This window comes from Spea bombifrons, chromosome 11 (genome assembly GCF_027358695.1).
Source record: "Spea bombifrons isolate aSpeBom1 chromosome 11, aSpeBom1.2.pri, whole genome shotgun sequence".
Classification (NCBI taxonomy): Eukaryota; Metazoa; Chordata; class Amphibia; order Anura; family Pelobatidae; genus Spea; species Spea bombifrons.
The window spans coordinates 29,189,882-29,205,665 of NC_071097.1; the positions used below are offsets into that span (position 1 = coordinate 29,189,882).

Below are 15,784 nucleotides of genomic sequence, written 5' to 3' on the forward strand. Positions count from 1 at the left end.
TATTAGCTTTTCTGTTCAGCTGTGAAAAGACGAGATCGATATGTCATTACCCTAGTCTCCCAGCTGCCGAATCGTATTGATATCTGTGTGTATTCTCTGTTGTTTTTATTCTTAAGGATACTAAGTTACAATTCCCTGCGGTGCATACCTTCCCTGGCTTTCGAAGGCCTCCGGTCCTTGAGACTGCTGTAAGTGCGCTGTTTTGTTTGTTTTATGTATGCGCAGTCTGACGGGAAACTGCCAGACCTCAGAAAGCAGCTTCCTGCGTATCTGGCCTATTTAAAAAAACATAAATATTTCCTATTTCAGGTCTGTCCATGGAAATGATATTTCTGGCCTTCCAGAAGGAATATTTTCTGACGTCACCTCACTTTCCCATTTGTAAGTACACTAAAGCCTCTAAATATATTTATTTATTTATTAATTATTATTATTAATAATTATTTATATTTATATGTATTATTAACTATTAATATGTGCGTCCGTAGTGTCCATTATATCCACCATCCATAATGGCTGATGATAACATACCCAAGTAGTCTCATTGTGAATTTGCAAATTACAGAATTTCCTTGTGTCTATAAAAAACACCAGAACCTCTAAGTCAGTGACCATAAACATCTGCCTATTGGTTATTAGAAATGATTGCCCTGTTTGTATGATTCTCTGCATATATTTTACATGGTTATGTTCACATACTTCAGTAAACAGCACCAACGCTGTCAACGTGATATGTGGCTGTGGCTATAGGTTTAGTGCTCAAGTCCGTTCCACATACAGAAAACATTAAATATTTTTACTGAAAATCCAAGCTGATAAAGGCTTTCTGTGCCCATTACAGCCTTGATAGCTGAGTCCAGCAGAGAGGTAAACATTAGTTAGAGCGGTATAAAGGCCATTCAGATGTGTATATGTATGTATATATATATATTATAAGTCATTATGACTGCAAAGCTCAAACTAGCATCAGTTCTGCCTCTCTGATTTTCTTATGCTTCATTTTCTATATTTATTTGGAGGTGGTTGCTGGTCAGCAAAGTATTCATAGAATATTCTTATTAGTATTTTTCCAATGCATGCATCTGTTATTAGAATTCAGGAAGAGGTGATGACGGGAGAACAATGAGTCTCTCCATCCACAAATATATTACCGTTTGCCTCCTCGAGTCCATTCACCACCCATATTCCAACTGTAGACATTTGTCAGTGATTGCCTTGGGGTCCACGGACTGTTAATCTCCCTGGATGCCCCCAAAAGACACGAAAGAGCAGAATCTTAGAATTCTTAAAAAACAGACCCCCTTCCACAATACTGGAAGACTAAAGCAACTTTCACCACTTCGGATCCTCTAAATAACCCCTAATGTATTCATTGTGTGATGACAAGTGTTAAAGTACTTGGTTCTGTGTATAATGTAACAGTTAAATATGTTAACACGTATAGGTAAACTACAAAAATACATAAAAAATAGCAATCTGCCAAAAAAAGGTAAAAATTTCCAAACGTTAACACGCTCTCACCGCACCTCGAGCGCACAAATATTTGTTTAGTTTCATTGGTACGGTGAGCTCTAACCAACACGTGTACCTGGGGAAGCACCAGCTTAAGTGAAACGTGGCACATTTGGATAAGGAAAGAGGAACAAAGGTTCAAAAGGGGATTGCTTGTTTTTGATAATATCTCTAGAAACTTTTGGGGTATCTTGCCTGCAAGTGAAAGCACCTGAAATACCCATGGGTAGGTTCTAAGGGGATCCGGATAAAGGTGTAGAGGGTCCATCCGTTGTACAAATGGAAAAAAAAATTATACTTAAACCGAGGAACCTAGAGTTACAATCACATGACTTTATCTTCCTTAAAGTGCCTTCTAGCCATAAGTTTATGAGAAATCTACCTAACTACCTCCCATAACCTCCAAAGGACATGGACCAAAGGGACTATAAGCGGCTGACCAATCTTCTTATATGGTAGCTTCATCTCTGGCATCACCAATACTATTCAGAGATTGGTGCCTACAAAACTGTTTATCATATTAGTAGGCTTTAAAAAAAATAGCAGAAATTCCCCTTTAGCCCTGTAAATTGCTAAGTAACAAATTTGGAATTCAAAGTGTTAATTGTTAAAAAAATCTTCATACTTCCTCGACTTCATGCTTTCTGCGGAAGGTTTTCTTATCGCTGTTTGTTATTGAAGAATGGAGAGAAGTAAAGCATGAGAACACAGACCAGACTGGTCGTTCTCCTTTCTGTCAATGTTTGGTCGGTTGGCATTGGAACAATGCCTTGTAAATGTAACCAAAGATTACTCGCCCATTTCACAGCCTATCGCCAGAAAATATCTTTTCTTTACAGTGTGATTTATAGCAGCTGAGCATACTGAATCTCGCAGCTGTTACACGAAGGGGAAATAGCAACCACCGACATTTCGGAACCCTTTTGTTTTTTTGCTATAAATATTAACTTCGGTTTGATCTTTGCGATTGTTCCTGAGCGCCCCCTGGTGGACCACTTTTGAAATAAATTGTATTGTTTTTAAAATAAATATGATTAATGTGGATTTAAGTAGCTAGATACTCTAAAGTGATCTAAGTTTTCCTTGTCTTAAACTACAGGGGCTTAAAAGATTACCTGTGGAAATTAATTATGTAAGATAACACTGCATTATATTATCCACATGCATCCCCAGTTAATATATTTACTTAATAGATTTTAGAGTATGTGATATTTAAATATATATTAAGGTTACCTGCCACATATTAGGTGTCATGAATAAAATACACATGTACTGTATGCGAGCCAGTGTTATAACAAGAACCTCAATAAGTTATTCCCATTCATACAGTGAGTTGTGATTAGATTTCAGTGTTTTATAACCATAGAGAGGGTTATAGATATCCATGTATCCATAAATATCTATGAATCGTGCCGTATCCCTGCTAATGCTGCTCTTTTTTTCCCGGACCACCTTTACCCACTCATTCCAGATAATGTTAGGCTGACCACTCAGTTCTGGACCGGGGAAGATATTAGATTTAAAGGTTTTGTCTACCAAACTTCTTCAGAATGTATCTTCAGTAAATTAATTCATTATTGTTCTAAGAGCTGTGTAGGTTACAGGTCCTCTTTAATACGCAATAGATGAACAACCCTCACACATTTTGTTCAGTAAAGAGAGTAAAGTTGGGGTTTCAACCCACTGATTTCAATATACATTGTGAATTGAATAACCTATGTTTGCATGTTTGTGGACTGATAACTATTTGGATTTGCTTGTCTCTGACAAAATGTTCTTTTGTTCTTCATTGGTAGGGCAATTGGAGCCAACCCTCTGTACTGTGACTGCAATCTACGCTGGTTGTCCAACTGGGTGAAGACCGGTTACAAAGAGCCAGGCATAGCTCGTTGCACGGGACCCCCGGAAATGGATGGCAAGCTTCTTCTTACCACCCCTGCCAAGAAGTTTGAATGCAATGGTAATACTAAAGTTTAGCTTTTGGGCATAAATGAAATATCCAGTTCATTCATCCATGGGTAATTTTTATCGCCAACCCTTTATAGTAACTAAAAAAATGTATTATTAGAACGAGAGCCTTCACGTATCTAGGTATTATTTTAGGTATTTTTATTGAAATGAGTCATTGTATAACACCCTGTGATGTTTAACCTCTTAGAAAAGAGGTGGGCATCAGATTGTCTTCTGTAGCCCGTTTTTACCGTGGTCCGCTAACTGGGGAACAGTTGTGATTCATGAGATATATCTTTCCAACCGCGTCTCCAAGGAGACATACTTTTTTAGATGTAATTCCTCATGGTTCGTGTTATTCCTTACGCTATAACACAATACCTGGCACTATGTGAAATCCGGCCCTATGGAGCTTACAGAGTACTTCTCAACGGGTGGTCATTACGCGTGGATAGCTTTTCTTCGCTACATTTTGTAAGTCTGTGGAAACCTTACATTTCAAAGCCAATCCGTATAGAAAAATCGTTCATACCTAATGTTATTGTTTCCCAAATTATGCACATTATGGGCACAAAACACCAGTTACATATAGAATCCAAAACGTTCTTTGTATGGGAACAAACCCTTGACTATCCATGGAGTGTTAATCCCACGAGACATCTGCTCTTTATATTTTATGCAATTTTCCTTTGGTTGATTAAAAGACCTTTGTATGTGCGTCACTAATGCCTTGGGGTCTTCCTCCTTTTTTTTGTACACATTAAATAACCTCTCCCATCTGTCCCTCGCTGGACACATTGCACTTTACTTCCAGTTAAATGCTTTGTTTTTGCACTGACCAAACTGAATTGTTCGAGTGCTTCATTATTTATGCTCTTGTTTGAGTCAAACAGGCACAGTCGTGATTTACGACAAGTAGCCCTGATACCAAAGCCTCGGCCATAGCTCTTTCCAGTACCGCATTATGATAATGGGATTCTCTGGATAAGTCTTCCACCTGCTCAAATGCTATCAAATTCTGTGTGATACAAAAGGGACTTTATGAGACAGTTGGCTCTTCTTTGCCACCATATTCTTTGTTTTTTTATGACATAAAGGTCTCAGATTTCCAGTCGATGCTAAAGAATTTCTACCCACAATCATCGTTCTTTATGGCTATAATCTGTTTGATACATTTTGGCATTTGGGTCTTATTTGTATGTTTTATTTAACCCTGCAAACATATTTTCCAGGACCTCCAAGTTTAAGCATTCAAGCCAAGTGTCACCCCTGCCTGTCAAGTCCTTGCCGAAACCAAGGCACGTGTCAGAATGATGCTGTTGAGTATTATAAGTGTACCTGTCCACCTGGGTTTAAGGTAAGGGCTTATGTCTGGTTGTTTAGGCTGTTCTGTATGCAGGTGCACTCATAGAAAGTATGAAACTGAATGTTGGATGTTATCCCTTTTTAGTTTTCTCTATTCTAGTAAAGTCAAGTATTTGAGTTTTGATAAGAATACAGTATAAATAATATTACACCTGAATTTGGGATACATTACTAGCTGCCGTGCCCATGGGGCTCCTAGGCAAATTCGTAAACTGTAAAACAAAATAATTCAATAAAATAAAAATAAAAAATATACTCACCAAGGAAATGGTCTAACAGCACCATTAAAACCTTTTTTTACTTATTTTTTTATTGTTATACCCTTTAACTCACTGTTTTTCAAACACAAAAGCCCTGATCTCAGTTTTTTTTAATAGGAAGCCCATTTAATATTTTTATGCATTCTGAGATTCTGAGTCACTTGGCAATTTTCCTTCTATTTAGCCCACATTCTGTGACAGGTGGCATTGTAAAGCAGTTAAGTGGGAAGAGAAACAACTTTTTTAATATATAAAAATGCTATCCATTTCCTTGAGCTGATGCTACTGGGAATATTGACAAAAAAACAGAAAATACATCTTAAAATAACGATTCTGGCCAGTGCTTTCAATGGTCATCAACTGCACCTGATTATTGCCCTAGAAACAGTAAAAATTAACCTCTTAAACGTTTGCGCATTGTTTTTTTTTGTGATTAAACTTTTGGTAGAATGAATAAAATGTCACATCAGCAAGGAATAATATGTCTTAGTGGATCAGTACCTTAAAACTCTATTCTTTAAAATTCTACTCTTTAATTTTCCTGCCCATAGTTTCTAGCTACCTATTTTAATTCTAACCTTAATTTGCTCGTTCCCTTTGTCAGTCGAGCTCTATCGTATGTTTGCTACGGTTTGGCGCTCTGTAATCTTTTGCAGAATAGAGCACGAAGTTGGCACTGTGTATAATTATATACTAAAGCTTTTTTTTTTCTATTCCAGGGCAAAAATTGTGAAATCTCTATAAACGCGTGTGCCAGCAATCCCTGCGACAATCACGGAGTGTGCCAACCCAAAGAAGAAGGCAGCAAATTCACGTGAGTTCCGTATTCTTCTCGAAATCTGTTTGGTGCATAATTACCAACACCATGACTAGGTGTGTGTGTAAACTGTCTGCGATTGTGTGCAAACTCTTGTAGCCATAATTTTTTCTCGCTGTCAGAAATGAAGCAAAGTAATGCAGACCCCTGTGAATTTGCAGATAAACAGAAACAAGTCGTATTTTTAGCCTCTTTGTAAGATGGAGAAGTCAGCATTGGATTGAAGAATATAAATCAATGGTTCGCAAGGGGTTTTTGATCTGGAGACCACTGTTGCGGTCACGCGTTCTGTCGGACACTGGTGTTTGCATGGACATTCATGGGGATATTCCCATTTCATTCTGGAACTCAGCATAGTCCTTGAATGAGACTGGTCAGACTGGTTAGAAAGTGGCTTTAGAACCATCTTTGAGGATGGACATAAAGGATAAGTTGGGTGTGGATAAATCCATACCATGCCGCCATGCCATCTGTATATACCATTCACAATGTACTTGGAATTAATGTTTTGTGGAAGAGGGGGGACCTATATTATATCTCCCAATGGCCAGTGGTATATTTAAGCTGGGTGCTTGAGCCAGGGCAGTTCCTTCAGCCACTACCTTGGTGGTTGATGTCCTCTCTGTTGAGCCATGGCATAAGAGATTGTATCCAGGCACTAAGCCTCAAGAAGAACATTGGAATACAGCCCTCCATAGTGTAAATGGGCCAGCTAGAAGGCATGAATGATCTTCCTTGCATAGTTGTGCACCAGGGAACCTAATTTCCGAAAATAGTGATTTTTTCCCAGTTTTATGGCAAAGGGGCTACGTCCCCCCTGGACCTGCCACGCCAAGCCCAGTCGGCTGCTGGTGTATGCCGCTGCTATCTGGGATTGCATATAAGAAGTAAACACCCTGAACACGATCAGAACATGTTATTGTCTCTATATTCAGTGCTTACGTGACTAAATTATGAATAAAGGCAATTTCTTTTGAGTATTGCATAATCGTGAATTTTAGCGGACACTAGACATTACGGGAATAACCCTGACCCACCTGAAAATGGGTAATACTAATACAATGTACTCATAGTATTTTATGTTGAAGAATAGGAGATGTGTTTTTTAAGACTTGGCAGTAAATTTGCTCTGTAGAAGAACACTGGAAATGATGACATATTTCACTCTTTTGCTAAAAATAAGCCAAATCGTTTCCCCCACAAAGTTCTACTTTGATTGCTTTCTGACAAATACAAATGCAGGTTTTATAATCGCTGCGCATTGTTATTGTCAACTATTTTGTCTACAGGTATAAAGATCCTTTCAGGCTTTTTGAACCAAGAGGAAATTTTATTCTTGGTTTCTATGGTAACGTTTAAGTTACTTTCCAGTTTAAGCAGCTCTAAAAATGGCAATATCATTTACAAGCTGTTTGCTGAATGTTTGAGATCATACGGTGTACTAAAAAACCTGTTTCCGATCTCTGACAAAAGGCTAAAATTCACTTTGTTTTAAAGGAACAGATAGTCCCAAAATTGTTGATTTTTTTTTTTTTTTAAATATGCATATTAAGGACCATTTTTTCAGTGTATTTCACTGCATGCAAATCAGCTCAGGCTTTCTTTAGTTTAGACTTCTGTCTCAACTAATCCTGGCTGCCTCTCCTGATAAACGCTCCCAATATAGTCAACTGAAGTTGACTTCCGTGAGGGCTAAAGAAAAGATAAAAAGGTAAAAAACAAGTAAAAGTGACCGCATTGGGAGATCAGCAGGCCAGCATGCACGGAAATCTTGGCTGATCCCTGCACGAGGAAAACCATAAGGCTAGATTTCCACTTGGTTTTTTTTTTGCTAAAAACGCCTATAAAAACGCCAATAGCGCCACCTGGCGTTTTTTTTGTGAAAAACGGCTGCAGCCAGATGTTAGCTGTTCTTCAATAGGAAATCGCAAAATGCCATTTCCACTTGGCGTTTTTCTGTTTGGCGTTTTTTCAGTCCTCTTTGGCGTTTTTCTGCTTTTTTGGGCTCTGTGGCAGTTTTTCAAAATCGCAGCATGTTGACACTCTGGCGTTTTTTGCAAGAAATCTTGGCGTTTTTTTTCCAATAGAAGTCTATGGGAGAGAAAAAACGCCATGAAAAAGCCGTGTGGGTTTATTGCCTTGGCGTTTTTTATGGCGCTTTTTCCACAGTTACATGCAGAGGATGGACCCAGTATCTGTGTGTCCTACGAGAAATAGGCTGAAAACAAACAGTTTCACACAAAACAAAGTCCTGGACTGGTTCATATTGAATTTTACACCATTTGGAACAAACATGCCATTACAAACAAACATACGCGACCGGATCCTGCGTGCCAAAAGCAACAGCAAACAATTTGCACCATCATTTGGGGCCAATCTTCCCAGAGGAGCAGACATTCGAAATAAAGCATGCCTTACAAACCACAGAAAAGAGACAAAAGGGTCTACCAAGTAAATGACATCAGGAGAGGGCAGATACTTGCCATTTATCCTAATCCCTTTTAGCTGGGTGAAACTTCTAACTTGTAAAGGCTGGAAAAACTGCCTAAGGTCAAAAAAAGCAATTTCCACAGAAAGGCTAAAACGCCAGAAAAAACTCCAGAAAAAACGCCAAAACGCAGGTAAATGCAGTGGCAGTTTTCTTGGCAGTTTTCCTGGCGTTTTTCATCAAGAAAAAAACGCCGGACAAAAACCCAAGTGGAAACCTAGCCTAAATGTTGTTTATTCAAATTAAATACAATTAATATTAATTTTGTTTTTGGCTTTTGATGTATACAAACTAATAGGATGGACCAAAGCCTCTGTCGTGTCTCTCTTTCCTCTGCTAGGAGCTCAGAATGTCTGCGCGTTATGAATATATCCCAGTGTTCCAAAGCCCTTAAATAATATCTAGAAAAACAGCAGGCAACTGGTTTATAAATTAACGTCATAGTTAGTTAAATAACTGCTAATCGGTCACAAAGTCACGTCAAAAGTTATGGTAAAGTGCCCCCCCCAGCCACACCGCTAAGCAACCCCATAAAAATTGTCCCTCTTTGGAACGTTGGGAATATAATGCAATTATATTTTAATTTTTAAGCATTTGCAAATAGAACCCTAAAATTTTGCTGAACACAAAAGTTTGATTTAGATACCATAAACGTATGTTTAGGTAAACAGATATGGGTACCATATCATCGTACGTCACAGCTCTTCATTTAATCTGTTCTGTACACCATCTGTTTTCTGCTCCTCCACAAAATGATGAGCGCTAATGAAAGATTGTCACAATTTCCGCATATTGTAGTTACATTCCAAATTGTGTTTTTTTTCTTCTTTTTTTTTTTTTTATTTTACTTCTATCTGTAGAGCGACAGCTCTTGTGTAATTACTGTGATTTGCTTTTTACTTCATATGCATCTAAACTGACAGCATTTCTCATCTCTCAAATACCACTACCGGGCATTTCAAACAAGGAGACACAGTTTTCACTTATCCTCTGCTTTTCATGATTCCCTAGAAGATAATTAGTTGCCAAAAATAAACCTTAGTACAGGAGAGAGAGAGGCCAAAGAATTTTTTTTGTTAACAATTATGTTGAATTGGAAGCTAGATATATCAAGAAAAGCTTTTTTAAATGATTAAAAATCTAAGAAGAATATAAAAGATCTGATGTAGTTTTCTGGGTATATATATATATATATATATATATATATATATTACTAAATGGTCTTTCATTCTGTCTCCCTGGCAACCAAGCATCTTTACAATAGGCCAATATTATCCTTTGGAGTTTGCCGAGACATTCAATCAAACCATTTACTCTTCACGGCTTTCAACATGCCTAGAAATGTTTTTCTTCTATCTATTATTTTGGGGGATGTAGAGAGAGCGGATTCTATTGCAAGTGGAAGCAGAGGCGTCATCAGAAGTACAAGCGATAGTTCGCATGTGAACACCTTTTGTTATTATTATTAAAAAATATACCATTCCATAAATCCTGTTTCTAAAAGTCGTATATTTTCTGAATCAGAATAAAGCACAATGGACAACTCATTGCTTTTACGCATTGTTCCCAAGAGTTTTTAATAAGCCAACCGCACAGTGCCTTAGTTCAAGTTGTATAACCTTGCAGTCGCTGGTGGGGCTCCAGACACATCATTTTTCCAAAGTGACTCGATTTTCCTAGAAAAAACAAAGAAAAAATTAAAAAAATCCATTCAAAATGAATTAATTTGCAGAGTTTTTAGTAGATCATTCTTAGGAAGCGTTCTAGCTTGGGTGGTTGGACCCACACTGCAGATACCTTAATAACACATGTGAAGGAAATCCTTGTGTGTGTTTTTCTGATTTTCTGAGGTTTTTTTGTCAAATAATAGCCACTGATCATTGTACGCTAAAATGTAAAGATTTCAAAAGAATCATACACTCACATTTGATGAGGAGGGTAGAGGTGAATGAATGAAATTCAAGATTTACTATTTTTATACAATATATGAAAACAAAACTCATCAGTACAAACACAAAGGAACTTTATCTTTAAACTCTAAATGGCTAACTTGGCTACCATGCTTCTTGGAACATGTTTTTCTGCGTAACCACTCATCTGCCAATCTGTTGTATTGCATGGTTAATTTAACAGTGTCTATCTAAAATGTCTGAATGGAATGTAGCTGTCCACATGGTCATGGGCTACACTGGTCTGCATTATTGTTCCAATAAGCACCACTGAGGTATAACTGTACCATGATGTTAAATTACTGTCTTTTTCTCATTTCTGACTAATCAGATGCACTTGTGCCGAGGGCTTCGAAGGACCCACATGTGCGGTGAACAAAGATGAATGCAAATATAATGACTGTGAAAATGGAGGAACTTGCTTAGATGGAACCAATGGTTATACCTGCTTATGTCTGCCCCAATACACAGGTATTAAATGTTACTTCATATCCTGATATTTTTTGGTGAAGCTAATTTGGGACATAATGTCTGAATTCTAAAGAATGTGAATTCTGCTTCCCTTTGATGTTTTGTTTGAGTCTTTTCTCTGTTTTGTGATAGGTGAATACTGTGAACAGCCGGTGGATTTTTGCTCTTCAGGGTTGAATCCTTGCCACCCCGATTCCAAATGTGTTGCAACGACTGAGGGCCCAAAGTGAGTGCATCATTTCTAGAGTAATCACAGTGACCAAGAACATATGTCATTCCTGAAAACAAGGGATATAGTCTCCAGCAGAGACTCATTTCTTAGCACCCAGTAAAGCAGAAACAGCGTGTTTATCACCAGAACATAATTTATAACCCAGGAACCCTTGTAAATAAATAATATAGGTGTCCTAAACGTGGAATGAAAGGCTGGGTGGGACAGTCCCCATGGGTGGAACATGGAGCGTGATGGAGATAAAACTCTATCATGCACCATGTCCGTACTTGCACACACATTACCAAAATACGTGGTGGGTAAAAGTACAGAAGCAAGTGACGCTACATTCAGCCACATCCAGTTTGCCCCTTGAGCTGCCTAAATAAAGTAGCATCCTAGGTAAGTGCGTAATCCTACAGCACGGGTATAGAACTGTTTAGGATTTTTAATGGAATCTGACCCTTTACATTCAATTGATTAGACTACCCTTGCTGAGAAGTAACCTGTTGGCTTTGTTTATCAGGTGTGAGTGTGCTCTTGGCTACGTAGGAGAAAACTGCAGCCTCAATTACGATGATTGTAAAGACCATCGTTGCCAGAACAATGCTCAGTGCGTGGATGAGGTCAATGGATATTCGTGTCTCTGCACGGAGGGTTACAGGTAGACGCACAGAGTATTCTCTCTTCACTTCTACAGAGTTCTAAATGTTTTTTGTTGAACTAACAGCTTGGTTGTCATTCAGCAAGACTATGCATACAGGTGCTAGCAGTGTGACCAAGCAGAAAGCATGGTCCATCCCGCCAGCCACATTCATCTCTGTGGCTGGACAGACAAATTGGGGAATACTCGTTGAAGTTAGGCACACTAGGCTTGTACCTAGGATCCCCTGACCTCTGAGCGCTATGCAGGCTACTATGAGAGGGTACTCAGTGGGATCACGTTATGTTAGGATCACACATGTGCCTAGTTGGCCCTTACAGTCTTATCCCATAACTGCTGAGTATGTGCCGTCTTTACATGCATTGATAAGTTATGTACTTTGTCATGTAACTTAATATGTTCTCTCTTATGACATTTACTTCAATTTTGTTTTACTTCATCTCCTTTTTGCAGCGGGCAGCTTTGTGAAATGCCATCACAAGTGCCCACAAATCCATGTAAAATAGCCGATTGCCAGAATGGTGCCAACTGTGTCATTGTGGGAAACAGTGCCGTGTGTCAGTGCCTTCCTGGGTTTGGTGGCATCAAATGTGAGAAGCTTTTGAGTGTGAATTTTGTGGACAGGGACACTTACCTCCAATTCACAGACCTGCAGAACTGGCCTCGAGCAAACATCACACTTCAGGTTGGTGAAAAGACTGCGCTGACATTAAATCTGACATTAGAAGAATAACATGTATCCTCTAGTTACTGTTAATTTATTTCATACAGACCAGAGGTGTTGCTTTGGGGGCTTATGCTTGTGTTGGAGTCCCAATGCCATCCAGTGCTCCCTTACAAATGGCTTAATAGTATAGGTGGGCAAGCAGTCCATAGCATGGTACAAGCCGAGTTGAGCCATATAGCCAGTGCATGAGCCAAGCCAATTGGGAAGCACCTGATGCAGCCTCAGCACATGCTGCTCTATCTTCCTCCAAGCCAGGTGCCTTGTCAAAAACAAATAATACAACCAAACGTTAGAAAAACGCAAATAAAAGCTCTAAACATGTCCAAAATATTAGACCCAAGAGCCAGCCTCCCAGCCTACTTTTTTGCCAACTAAGGATATCAATATATGGCAGGTTTACCCTTTTTTAAACTTGGGACTGAGCCCCGATAAAGCTGACATGCCTGTGGAACTACTCATTGATGAGTGTTTGATACATACAGTTCCTTTGGTGAACGCCTGGCTAACAATCTCACTTTAAGTCTTTTCTATGAGTTATGTCATATGGAGGAGGACCCTGCTTAAACAAGCTTAAAAAATGATAAACACTCTCAGACAATGACTGTAGAAATGCAGGAGACGCCTAACAATGTTATTCAATGAACCATCTCACTGATTTCACATACAAAACAAAGAATAATGCTAATAATTATTGTTTTTTTAAAAAAAAGCTATTTTTTTAAAAAAACGATTGTTCAATATATGTTTTTCTTCTGCAGTGGTTTTTAATTATTATTTAAATGTAATATTCCTCCAGACGCCTACCTTTTTTTTAAATTGCTGTAAAGATAGATTAGAAAGATGGATAGATGGATGAAATAATATAAATAATCATGCATAATTTAAAAAAAAAAAATAGAATTCTTCTTAATAAAATATCCAAGAAGATCTTTTCCAAATTCACTGGATTTCCAGTTGGCTAGACTAGTAACCGCATCATGCCAAAGGGCCAACTCTACCTAATTCATCCGCATTACCCATCATGCCACCTATGACCCTTTGATATAGACCAGCTGTTAGGGTATAGAGAATACATTTCTGATGTTTTTGAGCAGATTTAGAATGCATAAAAAAACACAAAATGTTAAAATGTCAGGAATGTATAGTTAATATTTAAAAAAAAAAATAAAGCTAGATATGCAAAGCAAAAAAACTGCAATTTATTCCTAAACATTATTTTCAGTGCCACCTGTATTTGGTACAGAGTTTATTTGTTATTTATTACATTTGTTGCTATCCCTAGGTTTCAACGGCAGAAGACAATGGAATCCTCTTATACAATGGTGATCGTGACCATATGGCTGTAGAGTTATACCAAGGCCATGTTAGGGTCAGCTATGACCCTGGGAGTTTTCCAAGTTCTGCCATCTACAGGTAAATCAGTCAGAATTTCCCTATTTTTTTATTTGCAAATCAATAAAAAAATCTGTTCTGCGTGATATAGAGAGCTGTCAATATAATAGTTATAATTATAATTATGTTTAATGCCACCCTTTTTCTTATAAGCAAAGTACATGTATTGAGCATATTACTTTTTATTATTGTTATTTATAGTTTTATATAGCGCCATCATATTCTGCAGAGCTGCACAATGGGATTTATAAAATAATATTATAATAATTATGAGAAAAGTAAATAACTATGACTCCAGTATATTTACTGGTGTTACTATAGTGTTGATAGTACGTATCTCTGGTACTACTCTCTCAACATTTTTCAGATTGTACATGTTTTTTTATTCTAATGTGATGCACAGTGCTTTGTTGAAAAATAGCTATTTCTGACTTCCTGATATTTTGAGTAAAAAATGAAATGCAGGAAAATTAAAGGGGAAGGACCATGGGTAAATGTATTTTTCTTCTCAAGCATAAAACCCAGCGCTATATTCAAAAAATGTATCTTAGCATTGTGAAAAAACTGGTTTTATCTGATTTTGTTCCAGTAAACTCTTTATCTGCAGACCTGGGGGCAGCCATTGTTGTCAGTCATGTGATATTTTGGGTGACTTTCCCGGCTCAAACACCACACTGAGCTGATTCTTTATGGCAATGCTAATTAAGTCAGCCCATCTATAGGCTTCTGTTTGCCAGAGTGTTAGGCTGGGTGATTAAGACTGAGCCATTCTGTTATTTCCCACATGCAGTCAAGATGTTTGTCTTGTAGATTGGGCTAAGATAACAAAGCGATAACTCATACAAATGGCTAATATGCAGCTGCCTGAAAAAAATTATATTCTGTTTAAAAAAGAGTCTCACCTTTAATTAGAGGCAATTTCTATGTTAATAATAATGCAGTACTGTATAGAATAAATAAAGCATTAAAAAACGGCCCCATACTTCCCTTTAAAAATATCTTATTTCATGGGATTTACACAACAGAAATGTTTTTAAAGAAGAAAGAGAAATGCAGCAAAATGATCAAATATATAAGCTCTGTTACCGAACATGACACAGAATTAGAAACCAATCTTCTCTAAAGACTATCACAGCCAGTGTTACCATATACATAGCATCAATAAAGGATAGGTCATCGGCAGATGGCATTCTACACCATATGCCTCTATGATGGAGTATAATTTGGAATTAACAGACCATTCTTAAAATTCCCCGGAGAGTCATTATTGTTTGAATAGAAGTATAATGAGGTTGTTTACATGATAATTTCCCTTCTTCAGTGCAGAGACTATCAATGATGGGAAGTTCCATACAGTGGAATTGGTTACCTTTGACCAGATGGTTAATCTGTCCATTGATGGTGGGGCGCCTATGACAATGGACAATTTTGGAAAACATTATACCCTTAACAGCGAAGCACCATTGTATGTAGGAGGTAAGATTCACATAATATTCTTTACGAACATATATATATATATATATATTCTATGACATAAAGGTCCACATCTAAATAATATTTTCCTATACTTCATTTCATTGTGACTAGATGTGTGGATAAAGCTGGTAAAGCTTCCTCTGAGCTGGAAGCAGACTCTGACGTGTATTTCTGTTGTCTAGGTATGCCAGTCGATGTCAATTCCGCAGCCTTCAGATTGTGGCAAATCCTTAACGGCACCAGTTTTCATGGATGTATCCGCAACCTTTATATCAACAATGAGCTGCAGGACTTTACCAAAACACAAATGAAGCCTGGCGTGGTACCAGGTTGTGAGCCCTGCAGGAAGCTCCTCTGTCTGCATGGCATATGCCAGCCAAATACTGAGAATGGACCCGTTTGCCATTGTGAGACTGGTTGGACTGGCCCGCACTGTGACCAGCAGATAAATAATCCATGCCAAGGACACAAGTAAGCACATAATTAATTTAAAAGTCCATAA

The 15,784-nt window shown here is 38.0% G+C and overlaps 1 protein-coding gene across 1 annotated transcript in view; it reads left to right on the top strand.

The window, feature by feature from the left end:
- Positions 1-15,784, top strand: part of SLIT1 (slit guidance ligand 1) — a 122,224-nt gene that overhangs the window by 103,943 nt on the left and 2,497 nt on the right. Inside the window, exons 24-35 of the mRNA XM_053450034.1 lie at positions 117-188; positions 310-381; positions 3,309-3,472; positions 4,695-4,819; positions 5,807-5,901; positions 10,673-10,812; positions 10,945-11,038; positions 11,550-11,687; positions 12,141-12,372; positions 13,697-13,827; positions 15,128-15,282; positions 15,465-15,753. Coding sequence (XP_053306009.1) covers positions 117-188; positions 310-381; positions 3,309-3,472; positions 4,695-4,819; positions 5,807-5,901; positions 10,673-10,812; positions 10,945-11,038; positions 11,550-11,687; positions 12,141-12,372; positions 13,697-13,827; positions 15,128-15,282; positions 15,465-15,753 — 1,707 coding nt within the window. The remainder of the gene's footprint in view (positions 1-116; positions 189-309; positions 382-3,308; positions 3,473-4,694; positions 4,820-5,806; positions 5,902-10,672; positions 10,813-10,944; positions 11,039-11,549; positions 11,688-12,140; positions 12,373-13,696; positions 13,828-15,127; positions 15,283-15,464; positions 15,754-15,784) is intronic.